General features: G+C 39.8%; 2 protein-coding genes across 2 annotated transcripts; one reads left to right on the plus strand and one right to left on the minus strand.

Annotated features, from left to right (window-relative positions):
* Positions 1-667: 667 nt before the first annotated feature.
* On the minus strand, positions 668-6,568 carry LOC139733472 (F-box only protein 4-like). Its single transcript, XM_071644288.1, has 8 exons — positions 6,511-6,568; positions 5,471-5,749; positions 4,935-5,146; positions 3,879-4,102; positions 3,418-3,493; positions 2,808-3,040; positions 2,057-2,229; positions 668-995 (listed from the first exon to the last, which is right to left on the minus strand). The coding sequence occupies exons 2-8, from the start codon at positions 5,690-5,692 to the stop codon at positions 915-917; spliced, it is 1,221 nt and encodes a 406-aa protein (XP_071500389.1). The 5' UTR covers positions 5,693-5,749; positions 6,511-6,568; the 3' UTR covers positions 668-914.
* A 708-nt stretch (positions 6,569-7,276) lies between these two features.
* LOC139733473 (uncharacterized) lies at positions 7,277-21,360 on the plus strand. The gene is made up of 13 exons (XM_071644289.1): positions 7,277-7,289; positions 8,148-8,327; positions 9,268-9,448; positions 13,163-13,280; positions 14,156-14,368; positions 14,926-15,124; positions 15,760-15,922; positions 16,726-16,952; positions 17,756-17,892; positions 18,886-19,092; positions 19,450-20,099; positions 20,598-20,712; positions 21,287-21,360. Exons 2-13 carry the CDS (start codon positions 8,180-8,182, stop codon positions 21,308-21,310), a joined length of 2,382 nt encoding a protein of 793 aa, XP_071500390.1. The 5' UTR covers positions 7,277-7,289; positions 8,148-8,179; the 3' UTR covers positions 21,311-21,360.
* Positions 21,361-24,877: the final 3,517 nt, after the last annotated feature.

A 24,877-nucleotide genomic window follows, 5' to 3' on the forward strand; every position in this document is an offset into this window, starting at 1 on the left:
GCTCTTTCTTTTCTCAGAATGATGAGATTTTTTTTTTTCTTTTTCTGATGCCATGCAACAATAAAAACTCATCATGTAATTCACCTTCAATATGAACACATATACTGATCAGATACAAAATTACTTCAAAGAATCTCACACACAAGCTCCCTTTAATGATGGAATGCCATGTAACAGTTGTATTATTTCACTCTCTACAGAAAGACAGTGGTTTCCAATCTCCACAGAAAAGTCTCATGCTCAGTTCAAGATGGATGCCAGTATACAACACTTGTAATGATGACATTACCTGAGAATCTAAACACCTACTTGTCATGGCATGTCACACAGCTATAAATACATAATGCTAGTTGTAAGTCACACAAGCTGCAGTCACACTGGCAAAGATCACAAGGTTTAAGATTGTGATCTTTTGCCAGTGTGACTGCAAACTTCCAGAGTAACTTCTTGTGAAACTTCCCACTCAAACTAGGGATATTTCCCCCACCCCCACCAAACTTCTCGATCTTTGCCAGAGTGAACACAAGCAACTGAAACTTTGCAAAGTTTGTCGTGTGACCAGTCCACCATCTGCTCGCGGACAGTGCCTCCGAAGCACGCAGCCATTGTGATGTACCGGTGTTCATTGTTGCGTCACAATCACTAGCCATCAGACTGCGTCCTCTTTCTTCTTCCATGCATATGTGCACTAATGACCAAAACTTCTCGATCCAAAGATTGAGAAGTTTAGTGCCAGTGTGAATGGACGACCAAAGATCGCCAAGACTTTGCGATCACTTCTCAATCTTTTGCTAGTGTGACCGCAGCTACAGTTGCATCATTAGCCTCTGTACAAGGAGAATTCTTCCTTTTCTTTTTAATAGTCCTGGAGAGCCATGTATGTCTGCTCACTTCAGGATGGATCCAGTGTTCAATCACACCCTCTGTGCTTGCCCCATCAACCAGTCAACTCCCTCGGTGAGACCATTCAGTGAATCGACCTCACAGTCTACGACCTGTGGAAAAAAGAATCCAAGAATTTGGAAGGAAATAACTCAGGGGGAGATGACCATCGTTGTAAATGTGGGTAGATATCACACAGCTCCTGATATATAAGGTGCTTAACTTGACGATGCACGAGCACACAGAAAAAAAAAGACAATGGCTGAAGTTAATGACAACTTCATTCAATTACACAGGAGCTTGTTAGCCAAGTGACAATGCTGTCATGAGGTTTGAATGTTTTGTGATTTTGTAGTGGTTTCATATTCACAGTCCCAGTATACCCATAAAATACATATAATGACATGAAAAAGATCATTTTTAGAGGGAAATAGAGGAGGGAAAACATGCATATTAATGTGGACACATTGCAAATCAACTTGGGAAATTAATTCATTTTAATATTTATATGATATAGACTTTTATGGTTAGGATAACATATTTATTATGCATGGTCATTTCATTTGTCTATAAAAGTGACAAGGAATACTTTAAAAGTGGAAATATTTGTGCATTTCACGCAACCAGAAGCTAGCACAAAAATACCTTGTACAAGCACACAATTTTTTTTTGCATGACATATGTTCCCGTATTTCATGTCTGGATTCCACGGGACAAAATGAAAAAAAAAAATCATTTAACCCAGCCGAGAGCAAACAATTACTTGTGCGAAAATATCCACTTTTACAGCTAGAAGCCATATTATAGCATATTTGTGGACTGTCAACTTTCTCCTAATTTCACTTTAGGTGGGGTTAGCATGTACATATATATACGATTGATTGTACGATCAGAAGTTTTTTATGCAGTTTGTCAATGAACATCCCCCTTTAACTGAGCTGATTTTTTTTTTCATATATCCCACACAGAAGAAGGTACCCAAACTTCCAGTAGTCTTAAAACAAAATACTGTCAAATACCCATAATCCACAGCAAATCTATGAAAATTGATGATTAACCCATTGAGGACAGACTGATTTTGCTATAACACACACTTCCCATTGACACCCCGTCCTGCCCGAGTATTCTCAGGACTCATCCTCAACGGGTTAAAAAAAAAAGGACATCAAATTACCTTCCAAGGCCTCTGTAGTTTCTGTAATGAGAGTTGATCTGCCATCTTCACACATGGGACCCGCGGTGTTTCAGCCTCGGCGATGCTTGAGAGAACAAGGAGAGGTTTGCGCTCAGATGTCCACTTCGGGTCCATGAAGGCGAAGAGCTCCGGCCGGCTGGCACTGCAGTAGCCTGGAGAGTGACCAAATGATGACCATCAGTTATTATTATCATCATAAATTATTACACAAAGTAATTGCTAGGGAAATCCAATTTTTCTACAAAAACAAGCACAATATGAGATTATTAGTCAACATGAAATAACTTTTATGATGAAAAAAAGTAAATTTCATAGAATGACACTTTGTAGTATCTCACAGGTTTCTACATGAAAAATCTATGACCGTTAAATTCCAGTGTTACCTTGTATATCAAGCTCCCACAAAATAATGAAACAAGGTGTATCAACATGAATTGATGCAAGGCTGTTACTGAGAGATTAAAAAAAATTGAATACACAAGCCTCTCAATTTCAATGTTACAGGTGTTAAACTTTGCAATCAAGCAGAGTTTAAATGCATCCCAAGATTCTTATTGAAAATATGGTAAGAAAACTGTAAACAAAATATTTGAGACTATTTTGGCTTAATCATCATTACAAGAGACTGAAAACTGCACTGCTAATTTTTGCTTCACAGTGGAACAGTTTTCATGTTGTTTTTATTCAAAAGATAATACACAAAACTTTGACCTTTGACACTTTTGCTAACCTTTCTTCAGCTTTTGTGATGCATCCACAACAAACACGAAGCCCCCTACAACTCTGCACATGGACTTGACATGGTCGTTGGGTTCATAGTTCATGAAGTCTTCTCCGTGCAGGTCAGGACCAGCAGCACCATGAACAGCGCCCTCATTGTTGGTGTCATCAGGAACTGGTGAGACTCTTTTTATCAATTTGCTCACGCGGGGCTGATCGTCACCGCGGCTCTCTCGTTCTTTCCTGGGTTGGACACAATTTGTTTTGTTTCATAAGCCCACCATATTGTTTGGATATTAGAAGTGACAAGACTCACTGGAAAAAGCTAGACAAATATCAGAAACATATGTTCAAGTTTTCATAATAGATATGCACATGTTCATTATGTAGGATGAAACCTTCTTCCCATAAATTGCACAAAAAATAATGACAAAAGAATAAGATTCATTTATTGTTGTTTATCTGCTTTGAATTGTACATGTAGGAAATATATGCTTTCACTGACATTAAGTTGGAAACTCTTAGAATGTAAGCATGCATTCAGCCTATAAATACCATTTTATTTCATGCTTTCAATTTCTATTTTCACAAAAAGTGTCACTAACTATCTGCAAATCTACCTTGTAGCAGAGTAAAGAACCACCAGGCGAAACCGATTTTTCTTGTTTACAGTCAACTCAAAGCCAGTCCCAACACCTGAAACAACATAGGGAAAGAAAATATTCAATTATTAGTTTATTTATTACATTATCCTTTTTAACAGGGTAATAGTAGTTTCAAGAGATATATTCACTTGGAATGGGGGGGGGGGGGGGGGGGGAGGGGGTTGTCTGTCATACTGCTCCAAGTGGGGTCAAGCCTAATGCTAAGGGTAGGCCAATACAATCGCTGCTGCTCAGGAGCGGACTTGAACCAGTGACCTTGTGTCTGAGAATCTGTGGTCTTATACACTGAGCCACACTGGCTCAGTGATCTTGCCAAACAATGCTAATCAAGAAAATAACAAACAAATAAACAAACAAGTATAAAAATAACAGCATGCCCATGAGTTTCATCCCAGAGAAATGGAGTAAATACAAGCTACCTGGATACATGGCTGGAAACACGCCATTGACCTTGATGATGCTCGAGCCCTGCCCCGAAATCAGCTTCCGGACGATGGTGGACGTGTCCGTCTCCAGGCCGGGACCGAACATGATGAAGATGGGAGATTGGCGGGAGGGGAGGAAGGACCATAGGAGGCGTGGAATGGATGACAGATTGAAAGCCGGTTCCTTTTGTAGCTCTGGGTTACATCGCATGTATCTAATTCACACAGGGGGAAACATGAAAATATCCATTAAACATTAACCCATTGAGGATGAGTCCCACGTATACTCGGGCAGGGTGTCTGTGGGAAATGCACGATATTGCAAAGTCAGTCCATCATACATATCTTTATTACAATATGCCTGTAGCTTGAACTCAAGGTTCTTAAAACTTCCAATAAATGCTGATGTTATTTCAAAATCAATTTTATTCATGTCAATAATGTTTGTCCACCATTATTTCTTGCTGATTATGATTCATACAGGGAAGTACAGGATTTTCTTTTATTCTACCATGTAGAAACAATAATTGAAAACAAAAATGTTCTATTATAGATTGACAATGGTAGGGCAGAAATGCATGATAACAAGTTTTACTGCTTCCAGAATGGCTTTTGTATTGTGAATTGCACAAATACAAACCAGGCTCTTTCAGCTTTCTTTTTCTTGTCATGTTAAAAAAAAAACGTAACGGCATAGACAGATATTGTTCTCCATCACTTTACCTCGCAGTAGTACATTTGCCTTGTTGCATACAGTATTAACTGGTGTGCTTAATTTGCAATAAAAAAGAGGGTTCTCAAAAAAAAAATGGCAAGGTGTCAAAAAACTGTACATTACAAAGAACATTGTAATCATACCAATCCCTAGCGCACCGGGACAAAGTTTTACTCCAACTGCTGCATCACTAAACTCAATGGATCTGTTTGACTTGCAGCATGGTACAGTTGGTGTAGGGGGGTGGGAGGTGAATAAATATTGAATATCAGTCATGGGGCTTGCAAAAAGTCATACAACTAACTGTGTGAAGCATGACCAGATAAACTTACACATCTTTGTAGTCCACTTCTTGGCCCTGGGCTGTGTAGTTGGAGGGGTAGGTGCCATTGCTGACCTCCGACCACTTGACCATGTCCTTGTCCAGGACTGACTTCCACAGCATCTGGTCGTTGCAGAAGCTGTGGAATTGCCGACAAGTCGCACTCAGGTTACAAATGTCTTTGGCATCAAGGAACTGCAGCATGTGAAGGAAGGCGTATACCTGTTCGAAAGAAATACAGAGGAGAACGGAACTAAAAAAAAACAGTTGTGCAACCTTATTTAGCAGTTGCAGACATGCATTGTAGTTATCAGAGGTTATATCAACCAAGAGAAAACCAAAAGAAAACATTTCGGGAGACTTTTTTTTTTGTATATTACAGTAGCACACATTGTTCTCTGCTTATATTACAGGCAGCTTATTTTTGTGATGAAAATCTAACAAAAAACAATTAACAACAACAAACAAACAAACAAAAACACTATCTATGTATAGTCTAGTAGGGTGTCTGAAAGAAGTGAATCCAAAGTACACTTCATAACATACTGGAATGTTCAGGAGAGTTGTATCCTCGGTGTCACCATCGCAGAGGTTGTCACATTCAGGCTGTGTAGATGTAGCAGACATCTCATCTCCATCATCACCGACGGCCATCATGGCTTGATCTCCCATCTGGGCTGAATGCCCAGGCCTCGGTTCTGGCACTGATCCTACCTCTACCAGTCCTGGTCCATCGACTCCATCTGGTCCCACTGTGTGATGATCCATGGCGAAGAGACTACGGCATTGCTGCGACAGACGCGAGGAGATGTTCAGATGCTGCACCTGCTGAACAAAGTGGTCCAGATCAAAGTAGGAGCTGGTGTTGGCCTGGTTCTGTCTCATCAGAGCTTCCTCTACTTCTCGCATGTTTTTCTCATTTCCGAACATTTTTTTTTTTTTTGCCAAATAACACAAACACAACACAATTTGTAATTTGGTGTAATTCAACTTTCTCTTCCGAATCTACAAAATGTGCCTGATCATAGAGAAAATGTAAGAATACTTTTCTGATGAGCACAAGGTTCTATTTCTGTTCAAGCTTCTCAAATTAAAGTAAATTTACGAAACAGTTAGTCTTTCAACTTCAGCCTACTGAAAAAAAAAATGACAGCTTAGACGAAACATAAGTTAATCCAGATAGTGATGGAAGGTGAGAAGTTCGTGATAGTTCAAGCTCATCCTATGCACATCATGTGTGTACAACACGCTTGGAACAGTACTACTGTACTACACGAGAGAACTTGAAGGCTTCCTTATGTATTCACAAGGCATGGCCCAAAGCAAAGAGGCCAGAAGCATACACACACACACAGCACAATACAGCCGTGCAGCCTAACCCCGGGGCGCTCCTTGCTGTGCCTGTAGTCGCACCGCGCAGTAAATCCAGCCAGTCGCTAGTCGGTCACTGATTAATATAACGTTAGTAAATGGCGGTGCGGTGCAGTACTTGCGTTTCTCTCGACACAACAACTCTTATAGTCTTACTCAAACTGGACCACTACATTGCCGGCGTGACAATTTTATAATAGATACTTCAGGCCTACCTGTATTTATGTGTCTTGTTTGAATCCCCAGGACCAGTGGGTCGTGTTGTCGTCTTCGTTTCCACGCTGGAAGATATTGCGTAATCTCGAGTTCCGTGAGTAAATATCAACAGTCTAAAGATAGCTCATAACGTCATTCAATAGCCTATTTTCAAACTTTTTATGTAATTACCAATATCTTGTTTCATTAAACTTTCGTGATACTGTACTAAGTTTTCTATAGCTGTAGTTTTTTTGATATTTTCGATAAATTATTAGCTATCTAGTTACCAAATGCTCAGAATACCTCCTAATATCACAAAATATGTAAAGTTCATAGATTGTCTACATAGAGATACGCTTTATAGAAGACTACTTACACAATATGCTGGCGAGACAGAGGAGTGTGGAGTGCAGTGTCCACTGAGTTCAGTGGTAGTGTCTTGTCTGGCGTGTAAACGCACCCCGCACGGACGTGGACCGGCTCGTGACGCAAAGTGGAGATCCGTTCGGCGTCGGGGTACGAATGATGGCACTTCCTTGACGCGGCTAGCTTTACCTGGATGGGCGTGAGCTGGGCTTAGATTTCCCTTCCTTGACTTTCTTTGAATACTAGTACCCTGCACCTGTGTCGTGGAGCGAGTGGGCTAGGCTGACTTGCGTCGTTCTCACCTCAGCTCACTGCCTCAGATCCTTCATCAGCTTCAGCTCAGCCAGCGCCAAGCTTCATAAACGCCACATCACCCTTTTAATATACGCGGAGTCATTGCATTGTCTTCAGAGCAACAATTCATTAATATGTAAGTAAATTTACTGGTACTAAAGTGATAGTGGTACTTTGTTGTCATCCAAGTCATCAATGACTATCGTCTATAAAGTATAGAGTGATCATGATGAATATTGCTGCTTCTGCCTCTGATCTGACTGATTTAGTAGCTCATAGTATAGAGTCATAGATCACATTAAAGTTCTGAAATGTCAATTTGATGTCTAATTTTTGTGAGTAAAATTTAGCCATATTGTTGTAAGCCGGGTTAATGATGACACTGACAGTCTCCAGTTGACGTTGCATAGATTTTATTGAGCAAATCAAACAGTCTCAGTCTGCCGATACATGTATAAACTCCGCATTATCCTCAGCTACATGCCGAATACAGAGTGAATAACAGATACAGGCCTATTAACTATTCAACATAGCAGAGCTCGTAGAGAATACATTTGTATGTCCATTTTCTCTCAAGTGAAAGTGAAGAATCCAGAATCAATCAAATCTGCGTCATTATATTCACATGAAAAATAAAAGTTGCGTTGTGCCCATGCCAACCACGCGCACACTGTGCCATGGCATGGACACAACGCGCCTCAACGCATTGACGCAACAATAACAGACCGCATATTTCCATTTACCACAATATTATAAGCATATTCTCAGGCAGTAGGAGACTTAGGTCAGTGGTGGATGGGGATCGAGTCACACCACTCAGGCAGGCGTGCGCCCCCTTTAATTGTTCGTAAAACAAAAGACATTTTTTAAAGGAAGATGAAAGGGGAAAGATAAAGGTAAAAAGTCGGGCATTTCTCTAGATATGATGAACAGCTAATGCATACAAGTCTCCATGCAGTTTGTGTAATTATTTGATCATGTTCTTTCCCTGCAGTGCCTTTGGCGCTATTCAAGTCTCGCAGCAAGATGGCCGACGGTGCCGAATTGGTCGTGGCAAACTCCTTCAAAGTCTTGACCCAGAATGGGGAATGTCAGATTGACCTTTGCTTCGGCGACATCACCAAGCTGAGGAAGGAGGATGAAGTTGATGTCATTGTGGTCTCTGCGTTTAGAGGTGAGCATCCAGTTTTTGTGTCATATTTGCTTCCGCAGCTCATACTTATAAGAGAACTGCTACTTCATGTTCAACTTGCATAGAGAGCTCCTCTATTAAAGGGAAATATATTAAACAACAGAACTAATTTTGAAATGTTTCTTTGTACATAGGCCCTACAGTATGACAACAAAATATATTATTTGGGGGATTTTTTTTTGTTTTTTGGGGGGGTCACTATACTTAAGTAACTCTCATCTTCACTCAATTCTTTAAGTTTGAGAATAGTATTTATGCAAATGCTAGTCCTTAATCTTGAATTAACAACGAAAAAGCAAATCAATTGAAGATTTATGTGCAAGTCCATGGGACACTTTTAGTTGTGAGATGATGTCATTTCCTCATTTACATTAATGTTATTGTTCAATGTTGATGTTTGGGATAGTTGAAATGTTAGTGGAATACCTTTACATGTGCTTGCATTTGCTGGCACAATGTTTCACATTTGAATTCTCTCCAGAAGGCAAGAGATAGGAGCCCAGGTCATGAAAATGGGATTTTGAGTGAGCTCCTTGGCTTAAAAATTGTAAAATCCCTACATCTATAGTTCTTTTTTATAAGTACTGTACATTAAAATATGATGAAAATGTATATTATTAACCCTTTGAGGATGAGCTGATTTTGCTACAACACGCACTTCCCTTAGACGCTTGCCCGAGTATACTAATAGACTCGTCTTCAATGGGATAAAAGTACAATATGTCAGTAATGAAGATAACAGTTTCTAAAGCTCAAAAATGCAAACAGCATACTATAGTACCCTCTCTCACCTCCATGTTCCACCCCCTTTTGACCTACCAAGTGTCGGAGAGGGAGGGAAAAAAGTATTTATCTTAGTGCTGTCCAATCATGAAGGAATGAAATGTGGTGATTTAATCTTCTCTTTGCATTCTCTGTATAGGTAACTATGCCGAATCACCTACATCAGTGCTGGGTGCACTGAGCCGCAACCTGAACCTGTCTGTAGCAGGGCTGGCACAGGACAAGGAGGAAGATCTCCGCCCACATTACTCCTGTTGGTGGTCCAAGCCCCTCCCCTCTCGGCTGCCGTACAGGAGACTGCTTTGCTTTGAGACCAGAGGGTAAATTATGGCACTCCGATTACTCTTCCTCAAATGGCTGGGGTTCCAGTTGGTAGCTAGGGTGGTGATGATGATGATGATGGTGAGGGGTGGGGGGGAGGGGGGGGGGAGAAGAGGGGTTGAACATTCCGTGCATTCATGTGATGCCTGTCAAAAACCATTGAAGGTAAATTATGATGCTGATGTGTTGCAGGCACTCATAGACTGTGATTGATTTCGGGCAAGGAATCCTCAGGGCAAAATCGAATTTTGAGAGAATAAATTTACTATGTAGTGATAGCCCAGATTGTAGCATTTATTCCAAATGTCTTATTCAAACAGAATTTCCTGTTGTGTGAGTTCACTTTTAGAGTACTATTCAATTAACAGCTTTAATAGTGTCAAAGAGTTAGTCTGAATCTAGATAGCTCTCCACAGCAAGCCCTGTCACAATGTACAATATGTACATTCCTTCTCTCTGTTGTTCTTTTTTTAAAATTTAACCAGGTGCTCTACAATATTTCAAATTTCACTTTCAAGACAGATTTTCTTGTTGCACATCTAAAAATGCTGTTTGATAAATAAAATGATTGCAGACAATATATGACATTTCATCAAAGAAACATTTTGATTGTGGTAGATCAAGAATAATCATCAATACAATATCAATCCACTAAAAAAGAAAAAAAAAAACACATAGCGAAACGAACATGTCAACTAAATTTTTCGACTTTACATTTTTTCCCCCATTTACAGTGTCATGCATCTTTCATTTACAAATATATATTTTTCTGTCATCTATATTAAGTCTGCACTGTAACATAATTATGTGTCAATAGAAGAGTGTTGATCAAACCTGGGTTCAGTCTGTTTTCCTGTGAGATGTTTCTGATGACAGACTTGTGATCTATGAGGGTGTCTTTTGCCTACTACAATTATCTGAAATGGGAATTCCAGGGGAGGGGGGATGGTACTGATGCTGCAAAGAGAAGCATATCATGTCACATAAATTGATTGCCTGTCATAGCAACATATATATAAAAAATATGATTCTGTATCAACATCGTGATAGAAGGCATACTTTGTGTCTACATTTTGTGTTTTCTCTTCAGGCCTATGAGGAAAAACTTGGGATGGAATTTAAACTGAATTTGATACGTGATATTTGTTTTTTTAACTGAACCAGGCAGAGACCGTCCCCCCCCCCCAAAAAAAAAAAAAAAAAAAAAAAAAGAGAGATCAATTTGACATCTTTTTGGATGAAAGTATAGATGAGCACTGCTAGACCTTTAGGTAACTACATTGTACAAACATTGTCCAACGCTGGAACTGAAATGCTGGACAGTCTATTCATTATGTTCTCTGTCTGCATAAGATACTCTTAACTCTTAACGTGCCATGGTCGCCGAACGGCGACCTTAGTCCTGACATGCCATGGTCGCCGATCGGCAACTAAGAAGAGTGAGAAAAACATTGAACATTTAAGTTCTTGTGGTACCGTAATGTGTTACACCAAGAAACTGCCAATGACATGTACTGGTAGCTGATTAGCATAGCCATCATTTCCACTAAAAATATGAGCATGCTTACATTGAAAAATTTTGAGTATATACATGATTTTTCAGCTAGAGATGTATTTCTTTCGCATCGGGAAAATCCGCAGCGAGCGCACCCTCTGCGAGATGTGTATGGATCAAAATCTCATTGGTAAACCACGCGTGTGTATGCTATTGAATCTGCGTGTATTGTCTATGCGGTTCCACTCGCATTGTTCCGCTCGGATGCTGTCCTGCGGGAAGCTGCTTTGATTTTGTCCATCAAAGAGGGTCAGCTTTCGTTCGTCAGTCAGGTCTTTCATCCTTTTGTTTTGGTGAACGTCACTAATCGTCCCCACGTCAGCATAGGAATTGCTCCCCCCGTCCGCGGTCCACTTTAAATAGACAAAAGGAGGATTTGTAGGTTCTTCCTTCTCAAGTGGACAAAAGACACCCTTCCAGGGCCCGGGACAATTACTTTAATTTCAAATACAGGATCTGGGACTAAAGGACTCAGATTTGGGAATGAATTACTGAGGCAGAAAGAGAAATTGATAAGACAAAATAAACTGCTAGCATCTTTGGAATCATACAATTCTAGAAGGCAATTTTGTCATCATTTGAAAGAAGAGATGTTGCTCTGAAACTTTCTCACAGAGTCAAGGGAGCGTTCTATTGAAGAAAAAACATGACTGACTCTTTTTTTCCATACTACACAAAAATTTCTAATAATATTTTTGATGTATCAATTATTTCTGCAATATATCAGGTTCAGATAGATATTATGGCAAACTGACTATATGACACGAAAGAACAAACATTTCTTGATATTTGTTGTGTAGAACTCAATTCAAAACAGTCAATAGTTTCAGAGATATGGCGGTTTAGATTTCATTGTCAGTCCAGTTTCGAAACGTTCTGGCGTTAGGTAAAAACCTCTGGCACGTTAGGGGTTTTGGGCCTGGTACATTAAGAGTTAAAATCTAAATGACTACCACCGAAGATTCCTGATATAAGGCCAAAAAACGATCATGACATTTCTAAATGTAATATATGCCTGAAGTCAGAGCCCAAGGGTACATTACATAGATGGTTATGAGTCGGTGAGCTCGATCCCTGTAAAAATTACCATGCACTGAATACTTCACACTGCTTTGAGTGTAATAAATGTGTAAGTCTGCATGATAATGTCCACAGTCTTGTTCTTGAAATATACATTGAGAACTTTCAGACAGAACCATGATTTTTGTTTGCAATTATGACTAAGCTTGTCAAATAAAAATTGGACTACAACAGTCTTGCAAGAGAGATTAATTCATAATGGGACTCATTGACCATCTTGGCTCATGTTGTCATACACATGCCATGCATATTCCACGTGAAAGTATCCCAGTGTATCAGTTATAATATTGTCCTGTCGATGTAATAATGTAGCCTCCATGGTAATGTAGGGAAGCCATGCAGGAAGTTGGCCATTATGAAACCTAAACAACAGGAAACTGTCAATTGAGAGGCATTTAGGGATGCCAGTTTTCAGGCAAAAAGCCTAAATTCATGCCCCTGGCAGGATCAAAGTTCAGGACCTTTCGTGTACAAAGTAGTTTCATGTAGATTTATTTCAGGCCCTTTCTTTCATTCAGACTGGCATCCCCAATTATAAACATAACATTACACTTTTACATTATCAGAAGTCATTTTGATGATAACTGCATTTTCCACATTGACACTTACAGATTATATTCAAATTCTTTGTGAAGGGTTAAACCAGCCATTATTCATATACGTAAAGTAATCTACAGCTGTAACATAATGCAGTTATTGCACACGCTAGAAGTGTGACAGTAGATCAAATGGCTTCTGTGCTTAGCTCAAGAGATTTTTTCTGCCTTTCGCAAATTGGAGCCGACAGTCTTTTTTTCTTCTTCTTTTTTTTTTTTTTTTGCAGCATGAAACTTTCATGAATTGCCACTGGCATTCAATGCATTGTGTAGACCAAGTCTTTCATGTTCATTTTTAATACTAAATTGCAATTTTCTCGGTCCTTGTGAAATATGTGAAAGTTTCACTCGCACAAAAATTTTTGGTGTTACAGTATTGTAAATTGTGTGAAGATGAGAGATTTTTCTGTGTGTTTTTCAAGATGAAGTATTTCCCAGACGATTACTTTGACAAAGAATTTGCTTTATAATAATTTGCACAGGAAGAGTCTTGATGGCCGACCCCAGGAGTTGGTTGCCAATGTCTTCCGTTGCTTGGTATCCATCCTTAAGGATGAAGATGGGAAGGTCATCACACCGCTCCTCAACACTGGTGATCAGGTGATTACCTCTCTCTGTAATAGTTGTCATGTGGTTGAAATTTTTACAGATTGTTACATGTGACATCACCTTTGTGGTGGTGTTTTCTGCCTCTCCATTTGTTGTTTAGTCTTCCGTTGTGATGTGATAGAAACGAGAGTTCAAGCATTTACTATACCTTCCTCAATCAGTCAACCTATGCATTGTCCAGGGAGCAGTTAAACTTTATTTGTACTGAAATGATTTGATTTATCCACTTGGTATTGTGGCACTGTTTTAAATTTGAAGAATCTTTACTCAGTTTCTTGGATTACAGCAATGAATGTGCCTGGCTATGATTCTACCTTAGTGCCGGCGGAACCGGGGGGAGGGATGAGCTTGATGGGCACCCACACATACAGTTTTGTAGGAATACATAGGGTGTCACCACTTTGGGCCACCCCCCCCCCCCCCCCACATTTTTTTAACCCCGGAAGTGGCACTAGAAAAAAATGGAATGAAACCTTTGAGCACGGTAAGGCATTTGTTTTTGCACTGAAGTCCTTTTTTTTTTCTTTTCTTTGTCTGCGTGTCAGCTGAGAGAAACCCGGAAGTGGCACCATAAGCTGAGCTGAAGGCCCTTTTTTTTTTGCTTGTTAGCTCATGAAACCCGAAAGTGCGCCCCCCCCCCCCCAAACACACGCACACTTTTAAAAACGTGGCACCGGCCATGTACCTGTTGCTTGATTTTGAATATCAGACTCGATCCTACGTGTGTCTGTATGTGTGTGCATATGTTTATGTGTACAGACGTTCCTGAACATTGTAGCAACTAATGATCTGTTCCCGATATCACATCCACTTGTGCATTTTTTGTGTATTGATATTGTCTGATTTGTTCTCAAATCTATGTGCAGGGCTACGGTGAGGTGAGCATGTTGCAGGGTATGGTGGAGGCTGCGGTGAACTGGATGAAGGCCGGTCTCCCCCTCAGAGTCATGAAGTTGGTTCTCTATGTCAAGGTTGTGGACGGTGAGATCATGAAACACAGCATGAGACGCTTCGACGATGTCATGGCAAAGTTCAACGAGCTCAAGGAGCGATACGAGATGCAGTTGCTGCTCCCAAAGGTGAGTCGGGATGTTGGGAGGTGTCATGACTGTGGAATTGGGATCCTGTCTTTGGATTAAAAAGTATGAAAAATCCTCAATTGGTACTTCCAGCATTCCCCAAAGTTAGTATCGGTAATGGAGGAATCCAGCAGCTATGATTAAACTCAGATTGTGCATGTATTAAAGATACTTCCAAAATATTTAGCTTCCACAATCGATGATACCTGCAGAATTCTTCAAATTAATAAAATGAGAAAGCCAGCAATTTTGGTGAAACCTGGATTTTGTGATGTCTTCAACTTTGTCACTGATTCATTTGTCAGTGATTGATTTCTGCTACCAAAGTCACAAGTCATTACTGTTGATATTCATAATAACGTATGCTCAGTCAACATCAAAAAGTGTGTAGATTTTGTTTTTCTTTTTATTGATGACAGAGTATGGCAATGCATAAGTGAACTATCCTAGTGCAATGGATTGATTTGTTTGAGCTTGGACATTTACTTTTGTTGTTTTTTTATTGCAGACAGTTCTTTCTTTTTCACATCACTCTTATTATACCCCTGTTTGTTTAGGCAGTGCCACTGGAATTTGATGTCTATCTGTCATTCAGCAAAGAGGATGAGGCAGTTGCTAAGGTGATCAGGGAGAAGCTGATCGGTGCCAAAGATGGTGTCCGCATCTTCGACAGCTCCAACCAGGCGCTGAACAAGGACAATGTCTTCCAGGAGGACATGTATGCTGTGATGATGAGGAGTGCCAGAGTGGTCACAGGTATTATAATGATGTTGTTTCCATGGAGATGATGATGTTTGTTCCAGTGAGATGATGATATGGCAGTCGAGTTCAGTTGGGCACATCTACTGTTAGTGTCAGTCTCATGTGTATGACTGTCTATGAATTCACCTGCTCTATATTTTCAACCCACAATTGCTGGTGAAGTATCAATTTGTGAAAAGTTTAAAGTCCAAGTGTAGAAAGATTTGGTACTCTGTAGTCTGTAGTTCAACCCACAACAATGATACATTGCACATTGTTGTGAGTGAACATGCACAAGTTTTGAGTGCCGAACTTGGTTCGTAGTACATCATTCCTAGTGATATGAAGCATGTACAATGATGTACTTGTAGTTCCTGTCAAGGGATGAAGGGTTCCTGCTGAAAATAACCCATAGCAAGAAAAGATCTTAGTAAAGTCGTGTATGACCCAGAAAACCCACTGTTTTGAGAGAAATGGACTGCATTCTGTACTCCAAAAAAACTCAGGTGAAAATAGATGGAATTATCACAAAGAAAAGCCACAGTGCTGAGACTTGATTATTTACTCCTTCCATGAAGTGCATCCGATGTGTGTGATGACAATAATGAATTCTTGGTTTGTTTCTTGTTTGATTTCCTTTTCTTCTGCAGTACTCTCTCCAAACTACCTGAAGGACAAGGCCTGCATAGAGCAGTATAACATCGCACTGTGCTGCAACCGGCGGGCACATCGAGACATCCTGGCCCCAGTGTATGTCAACTCTGTGGAGATGATGCCGACATACATGGGGCTGGTGCAGTACGTCGACTGCAGGTCTATTGTGCTGTATTTTCTCTGCATCATTTACACAGCCTGGGTCTGGCTGTTTTTCTGTTCATCCGATATCTAAATCATGCTCATAGCATATTTTATTTGTAGACTTTTATCTATAGGGGCTACTAGGGAGTAACAAGTTAAAGCTCTGTGTTTGAGCACAATAGGAATTCTTCATCTTGTGCAGTCCTCTTCCTCCCCTTTCCTCATCTTGCTTTTCTTTTGCTTATTTTCTCTTTCTATCTCCGCATTTTCTTTGTTCCCCATTTTATTCCTTCATTTTCTTTTTCTTCTCATGCTCCCTTTCCTTCTTTACAATCATATTTTCTTTCTTCTCTCAGTTGCTTCAACTTCTTTCTCTCCTCCTCTTCTTCTTGTTCTTTCTCTTCTTCTTTGCCTTCATCATCTTTTCATCTTTTCTTCTTTTGTATACTGTCTTGTTCTTACAGATCCACCTTACTACACTATGCTTTCCCCTTCAAATTGCACTACAGTTACACTTGAGACTTGGAAGATGCAGAAACAGATGCAGAACTGCAGACTGATCCAATCACTGTTGACTGAGTGCTTGTTTTACATTCATGTGTATCCGGCACTCCCATCGTAATGAACACAGTTACAACAAAACTCTTGTTACAACAAAGTGAAAATTCAGGTCCAAAAATTTATCAGTATACCCTTATATACTCTATTGTTCAGCTATAACAAAATTTTGATATAGCAAAAGAAAACTGCTGGTTGCGAGGACTTTGTTATGGTTGGTCCGCTATATACATAGGTATGTGTTTCTTGGATCTCCACAGGCCAGCCGACCAGGCCAAGCTGGAGGAGGCTTGCTCCCAGCTCAGTGTCTCCCTCTCAGTGAAACTCCACACAGAGATGAACATCGCCGAATTCGACCCCCTCCGCTACGACGTCTTTCTATCCTACTCACACCGGGACACAGAGAAGGCCAACCTCTTTGTTAAGGCTCTTCAGAAGCTTGCCCCGGACCTCAAGCTCTTTTTTGATGTCCAGGAGCTGAAAACAGGTATGTACAATGTATGTACCATTGTATAACAAACTCATCTACATTGTATAACAGGAACACTCTTCTGGTTTTTTATTCTTTTTAGGGGAAGGGGGGGTGAAGAAAGATCAACCAGTGTACCATATACCCATTCAGGTTTTATGACAATGACTCAATCCTTGCGACAATTTCTTCCATGAAGTATTTGCAGGCTAAGTCAAACATAAGTTCTACCCACAAACATAGTCTTAACCCTAATCCTAATCCTCACTTCAAACTAAACCTAAAACCCTCTCACAACCCTAACCCTAACCCTAAGTCCTTGGAGAAAATAAGACCAGAGCAACTATCGCAGGAGCATATGCCATGTCACCACCCATTCATGATCAAGCCCTCAAGGAAAATGAAAGGTCTTCTTCCATTTCAATCAATTAATGTATTGCTTCCCAATTAAAGGTAGGTTCCGACATTTACAAACAGGTGAGCAAAGCCACTTGAGGAAGAGAAGGGTCCATGCTGTCATAAAGAAACATGATCTGTTACTACATGTCTGTCTCACTGCCAACCAATATTACACAAACATCCCATTTCTCTCACTAGGTATGTAATTATGCAAACAGTTGAGTTTGACTTGTCAGAGTTTTGTGAAATTAGGCCTTTTACGAACAGACAATATCTGAGGAGACACCCATTGTAGTTGATTTTTATCAGGTTCACCACAAATGCCTTTGTTTGTGTATGTTTGTGCAAATCTCAATATGATTACACCAAGTACCTGGTATCACTGTGTTGCCTTGTCATCATATTGTTGATGTGCGTTCCAGGTAAATCTTGGCAGCGCACCTTGTACCACTCCATCGATGGATCCCGCTGCATGGTGGCTCTCATCTCAGCCCCCTACCTCAAGTCTGCCGTCTGCCAGGAGGAGTTTGCCCTCGCACAGGCCAAACACTTCTCTAAGGTGGGCAGTCACCATTTCATACCAACCTCACCTCAAAAATAATTTTCTCGTTAATGGGAATTTCCCCTTGTCCAGTAGCCTTGTGTCAAGCCCTTCTCTGAAATAGTCTTATATTAAGTATGAAGGTCTGAAAATAACGTTGATGGTTGAACTATCCCTAGAGAAAGTGATATCACCTTCATGAAGTAATCTTCTGTCAAGCACTTTTCTGAGATATGATATCACCCTTGCATTATGAATCTAGTATCAAACACCTCAAAAAGGAGAAAAAAGCTCATAGGAGTTCTATAAGAAAAGGTTGATATCACCCTTGGAATTGAGTTTTATGTATGGTAATTCTCTTTAGGAAGAAAAGCAACATAATGAAATAGCCTCTTGTCAAGCGCTTCACTGTTGCACCAAACATTTGAGTGTTATAGCTGTATGTTATGATGTACTGTAGTACATTGTATGTCTGCACTCATAAAAATCAACCTGTGGTTCCTCATAGCAAAAAGCACTCTTCACAAGGAGGACATGAGATAATGAATAATCCTGTAAGTTTTCATTAGACTGATGTCTTTTCACCTCTGCAATCATTCGATATGAAGTAACCTTCTTCCTGAGGTGCATTCTCCTTTGTGTTGTATTTCCCTATTCCTTCCACTCATTCATCCGTTACTGTAAAAGTGGATATATTTTCGTGTGGGTAATTTTTTGTGCTCAGCCGGGTAAAATGAGTTTGTGTGTTTTTAATTCTGCAGAATTAAGACATCAACTACAGGAACATATTGCAAGCAAAAATATTGCCATGCTTTTATTTTTGCGCTAGTTTGTGGTTGCGCAAAATGCACAAAAATTTCAACACTGCAAAAATTTCCATTTTTACAGTGTTTCTTGGAATGCATAATAAATGCATTATATGTTTATAAACACAGAGAGCCTACAGATTCTAGGAAAGTATGCAGGGTGAATTAAGCTATTCGTTGTCTTTGTAATCCTGCCATCATCCAGGGCAAGCAGCACCTGCAGCTGATCCCTGTCTGTCTGGAGGACCTGGACTCCATCCAGCCAGAGTTCACTCAAATCCCAATGGTCAAGGCTACTCCAGACATCCTGGAGGACACGGTCAAGACTCTCTGTCCGGCTGTCGTCCAGTGGCTCAAGGGGGAGAAGGTGCAGACAAGCCAAAGTCTTGCCACCATCTTTGATGATGAAGAGGTCAGTTTGCTCATTTGTATGCCGACTTTTAGTGACGATTCACATCGAGTATGAAAAAAAGTGTGATTTTCTTTTGTGTTTTGTATCCTAATACAATCACCAGATTCTTTTTATGATTCCATTAGTTTGGGTTACATATCAGAGATAATGGTTTCCTCTGCTTTTCTCAATAGAAACCATAATTATGGTTATGAAAATAAGTTCACAGTGCACTATAGTGGATGCACAAAAACAAGATTAGGTACTGGCTGCAAACAATTACCTTATCCTCTCAAACAGCTCTGTGAAAGGGCTTGTGTGATTAGTGATTTTACAGATGCATTCAAAGTCATGAGGTTGTCATCCTTTGTTTTTCAGATTCCAGCGATCGAACCTGACAGTGAGATGGAGACCTTCAGGTTCACCATGTTCAAGAAAAACTTTGGTCCCCTTCCAGATCTTGGCAACAACTTTCCCCCTTTGCTCACAGATATTCTGCCCAGTCAGACTGCAGTGGATGAAAAGGATGCATCGCATTGTGATGTGGCCTTCAGTTACCATAGCGATGATGAGAAGTATGTGAAGTTTGTGGCGGGTATCTTGAGGAGTGCAGCTCCTGGGTTGAGCATCAGCGTGGTGCCTAGCAACAAGGAGGAGAAGCTTCAGGTCTTGGAGGGGGCGAGCTGTATCGTCCCCATCCTCTCTCCTAACTACTTGGAGAGCCCTGTATGCGTGGAGGAGTTTCACATCGCCCTCTGGAGACAGCGCATCGCCAACCCGGAGGTTCCGCTCCTGCTTCCCATCTGCGTCCACAAGCTTCCCCCGAAGCCTACGTACTTCCATCTCGTGGAGGTCGGCATCAGCACCACGGACCCGCTGTGGGCAGTTGCCACGGATACGGGGCGGTATGATCTGGTTAGGAGACTCAAGGGAATGTCAGGCATGGAGCAGCTGGAACTGTCTCCCTCCATTTCTGTTGCCATGGCAATAGCTGCTCAGAAGATCTTGCAGAGAACAGCTAGAGCAAAGTAAGAGCAGTGTATAGGACATGCAGGCTTTCCAAAATGATTTGCAGTTGTCTTCTTCTGTCTATCTATAAACCTTTTTGTGAAATTATGTGTCTCTAAATATTCTGTGAGGTGCTGAAATAGATAAATGTTTGATAAGCCAAGATTTGAATACTGCACATGTATGTCATGTTTGCGAGCATACAGTATTTCATGTATCAGAACTTGAGACAAGTATATGAGTGATTGAATTCACGATTTAGAACCACAGCGATGAAATTAGAAACAGGCTATAATCCCTTTTCAAGAGAAAAGTTGGAGATTTTCCACCTTGGAAACAATATACAATGCAATTATGTCTCAGGAGGCAATATTTTCCTGAGTTGTTTAACTTTGCAAAGGATTATGTAATTTGTTATTAGATAAAAACTTTGACATATTATATATGGTGTGTACAGTATTCACATGAAGAGAAATAAAGCATGCACCAATGCTACGTACCTGTCTTTATTTCTCCAGGGAACTGGCAGACAAAGGAGATCATCCACCCAAGCCAGCTTTGTTTAATGTAATGAAGCTTATGGAGAGAATCAAGCAAGTGACCCAACCAGACTACACTGAAGAAGTGCGCCAGGTGAGTTTATGATGATGTCAGACATATCTCACTTCTCTCAGAGACTGCAGGCATCATTATGTTATCCTTCATCTCTTTGTCATGTCTTTGTGTTGTCCTCCCACTATATTTGTCACATGATATTCCATTGTCCCATTTTCTGTCCTAAATTTGTCTTCTTCAGTAAGTTATGGGGTGTATCTTTATGTAGATTTATTCCTCGTCCATTTATTTTGATCATCTTTACAAGCACTGCTTTTTAGTGGATCCCTTAATTTTCCACTGCACTCGTCTAAACTTACTTTCATTGCTATGGCAAGCATATTTACAGTCTCAAAAGAATGATGCCCGGTATCTGCTAAATGATATCACTGTATTGTTATCTCATTGGCATACCTTACTAAGTTGTTTTCCATTAAAAAATGAAAAAAAAAAACCACACTACTTGAAGTGGGAATTGATTTTGAGTTTGAATATACATTTTGTATGCATGTATCCCCTGGGAATAATTCAGTAATTTAATGCAAAATGTATGTTATTATTACAAATCAACCAGTTACACAAACAAGCAAACTCTGCTTCATTCTGTGTGCAGAAATTGTTGGATTTGAGTTGCTGAGATGCTGTGACCCTTGGATCAAGGCGATACCCAGACCACTGCTGCCTTGAAGCTGCCTGAGGCTGCCTGAAACCACAGGGAAGGACAGGGAGCACCAAGGAAGATGCTCCCAACTTCCCACCTCACTTGGCGAGTCCTGGATCTTCTCAAAAAAAACACCAGTAAAAATGTGAAAATATCTATTTCGTTCCATCAAGAGTTATCACCTTCTATGTTAGAGACATCTTGTCTTTTGAACAAAAAACCAAACAAACAATGTGCAACTCTGGTATGTCACAATAGCCATTCTCTGCTATACATAGTGTAGTATGTATTAACTGAAAGCCATCTGTCAGAATCTGATTTAAAAGTTAGTACATGTATTCGGCAGTCACTTGTGTATCCACTTCTATGTTGCATGGTGCTATATTACAGTGTGCAAGATTTTGCATACTGTTACCCGCCAAAAAAAGTAATCTCATTGACTCATTTAGACCAAAGAAGATTTGAGGATTTTTTTTTTATTTATGCACAAATTGGTGAAAATCATCTTTATGTATTATGTAGTTTTTATTTGGTCTGGTCTCTTGCCACTCGAGTTCTCTAGCCATCTAATGCCATCATCATCATTCTCCATCATCAAGTTAGATTATGTTCTTTGACAATCATATGGATTACTTTGAAAATCAGCGTTGCTAGGGGGACTTTTATCCCATATGTGATGAATTTTAAGAAGGAAGACAGCTTTCCCTAAAATGTTAGCTTCTGTTGTGTGCATCATTTTCTTTTTAGATCCCAGTTTGAATTTTGCTGCAGTCATAGCAAGCATGAAATTGGACTACATAAAACTACCTCCTGCTTAGACAGACCGACGTCAGAGCTCATACATGATATGACCTTTTTACTCTGCCCAAGATTTATTGCAGTCCTTATCTATTGCATTGCATCTTCAAAGATTCTATCATACTGCCATTATATGATGGTCTAGTTTTAAATGAGGTCACTGCAGGACTGAAGTGGAAGCATCTTTGTCACTAATTGATATAATTGTACACCTGTATAAAAAAGGGGTAGAATAAAGATTGCTTTCACAATATGTTACACTTGTATGAAAAAAGGGGTAGAATAAAGATTGTTTTCACAATATGTTACACTTGTGTGAAAAAAGGGGTAGAATAAAGATTGTTTTCACAATATGTTACACTTGTGTGAAAAAAGGGGTAGAATAAAGATTGTTTTCACAGTATGTTACACTTGTGTGAAAAAAGGGGTAGAATAAAAATTGTTTTCACTATATGTTACACTTGTATGAAAAAAGGGGTAGAATAAAGATTGTTTTCACAATATGTTACACTTGTATGAAAAAAGGGGTAGAATAAAGATTGTTTTCACAATATGTTACACTTGTATGAAAAAAGGGGTAGAATAAAAATTGTTTTCACTATATGTTACACTTGTATGAAAAAAGGGGTAGAATAAAGATTGTTTTCACTATATGTTGTTCCCTACAACCATACCATTAAACCTGTCTGTAGCAGTCACTTAACCTGAAACCGACACATTGACCTTAGCCAACAGTTGGCTACTAGGATCAGGTTGATGGTAAATTTGATTTTAACACATATTACCACTGCATTTATTGCATGTAGTATGTCTGTGGTACACACATGAAGACAAAGGTATATGTATACCATCTGATATTGCTTCAATATCATCAAATCTTAAAGTTCCTTTCAGTTTTCTGTAGAAAAACAAAACATTTGATGGACCTAAAAATGAGTCATTATCTGAAAATTTTGAATGCTGGCATTCATATCAGGCTTAACCTGGAGTGAGTGACCACTATACACACTGAAATATTGATAACAGAAAGCAAAGTTATTAGCACCTTCACTTGCCTTGCTATACAGGATGCCATTGTACACAGTGTGTATTGTCAGTATTGTTCGTATGTTGAATCTTCATTGGCCATGTAGACACACAAATATGACTGTATAGGTGCAAGAGATTTTCAGTGCATCTAACTTTTCATAAAGTTTTTCTAAGTTTGTTGAAGTATGGCTAAGGGAAATTCATACTTTTTAATACTACGTAGTATTGCCTCAGCAGTCAATCAGAGAGTGTAACAGATGCATAATGCTACAGAGCCTTTTTTTTTAACCACTTGTCTTTTTGGCAAGCAGATTTTTGGATTGTTGCAGAGTACTTGCCTGAACATGAATTTTGCATGCCAGAAAAGAAAGTCCCAAAATATCATGAAATAGAATATAGAAAATCACTTGTAAGTCAAGGCCTTTATAAATGCAGTCATTTCAATAAACAGTTCATATTGATTCTCACACCTAAACACAATGGAGTAACAAACTTGGTTCAGTTGAGTGTTGGCATTGCATTATATTGGTGCTTCTTCATGTAAGTGTTGGAAAGTTGCTGAAATTAAATTTAAGTGCTTTGCATTGATCTCCCTAAACAATCATTATCTTTAGGTTTCTGTATGTCCGACATTGTGGATTTGAAAGGGAGGGGGACAGTGAAAAAAGGTAGCTTCAAAACTTTTTCCTTGCCCAATTCGGACGAGAAGTTTTGTTCACATTGTTCTGAAACACTTGCCCGACTTTGATTTTCATTTGCCCAAGGCAAGTGGAAAACTATGTAAGTATAGCACCTTGCCAGATGCTTTTACACAAAAATCAGATTTCAGACTGAAATCATACTCTGGCTGAGAATTCATCATTGGTTACTTGGCAAGGCATCAGTTTGAAGAACAAAAACCTTATTTCTGCCTGAAATATGGTATTCCTTGCTTCCAACAAATGTTAAAAGTATAGATACAAACTGATACCCTCAAGTTATATCAAAGAGTTATTGCACTGTATTTGCCCTGTTTCATCTTTGATAATAGTGTTGCAGATGTAGTGAACTTGGATGTATCATTGACCAATTGCAGGGCAGCACATTGACCCATATTTTCTACTGGTCCGACCCATCTGTCAGACCAGTAGGTACCCAGTCTTTCCATTTTTTACTGGTCCATTCCTGAAAATGTTACTGGTCCGACAGTGATTTTTGTCGAGCCCACCGGAGGTGAGGGGAGACTAAGGGATCGCCTGCAGCATCTGTCCGTCCGTCGTCCGTCTGTCGTCTGTCCGTAATGCTATAAAAACTTGAATAAATAACTCTGTACTCTGGGCTTCAATTTGAATCAAACTTGGAGGGAAGAGTGGTCATACAAAGTTTTACCTTTTACCAAGTATGAAGGTCACCTCAAGGTTAAAGGTCACAGGCAGGGGTCAATGAACTTTTAGGGCCCAATGTTACGTTTTTAGGGCGCGTTTCGATTATGGGCCATAACTTTTGATCCGTAAGTGTATTTGTGACCAAACTTGGATGGTAGATGTACCTTGGGGAGTTGATGGTCACCACAAGGTCAAAGGTCACAGGCAGGGGTCAGTGAACTTTTAGGGCCCAATGTTAAGTTTTTAGGGCACTTTTAGATTATGAGTCATAACTTTTGATCCATAAGTCCGTTTCTGACTAAACTTGGGTGGTAGATGTCTCTTGGGGAGTTGATGGTCACCACAAGGTCAA

Source organism: Diadema antillarum, unplaced genomic scaffold (genome assembly GCF_040938485.1).
Source record: "Diadema antillarum isolate AM-2024a unplaced genomic scaffold, OU_Dant_1.0 seq00000481_RagTag, whole genome shotgun sequence".
Classification (NCBI taxonomy): Eukaryota; Metazoa; Echinodermata; class Echinoidea; order Diadematoida; family Diadematidae; genus Diadema; species Diadema antillarum.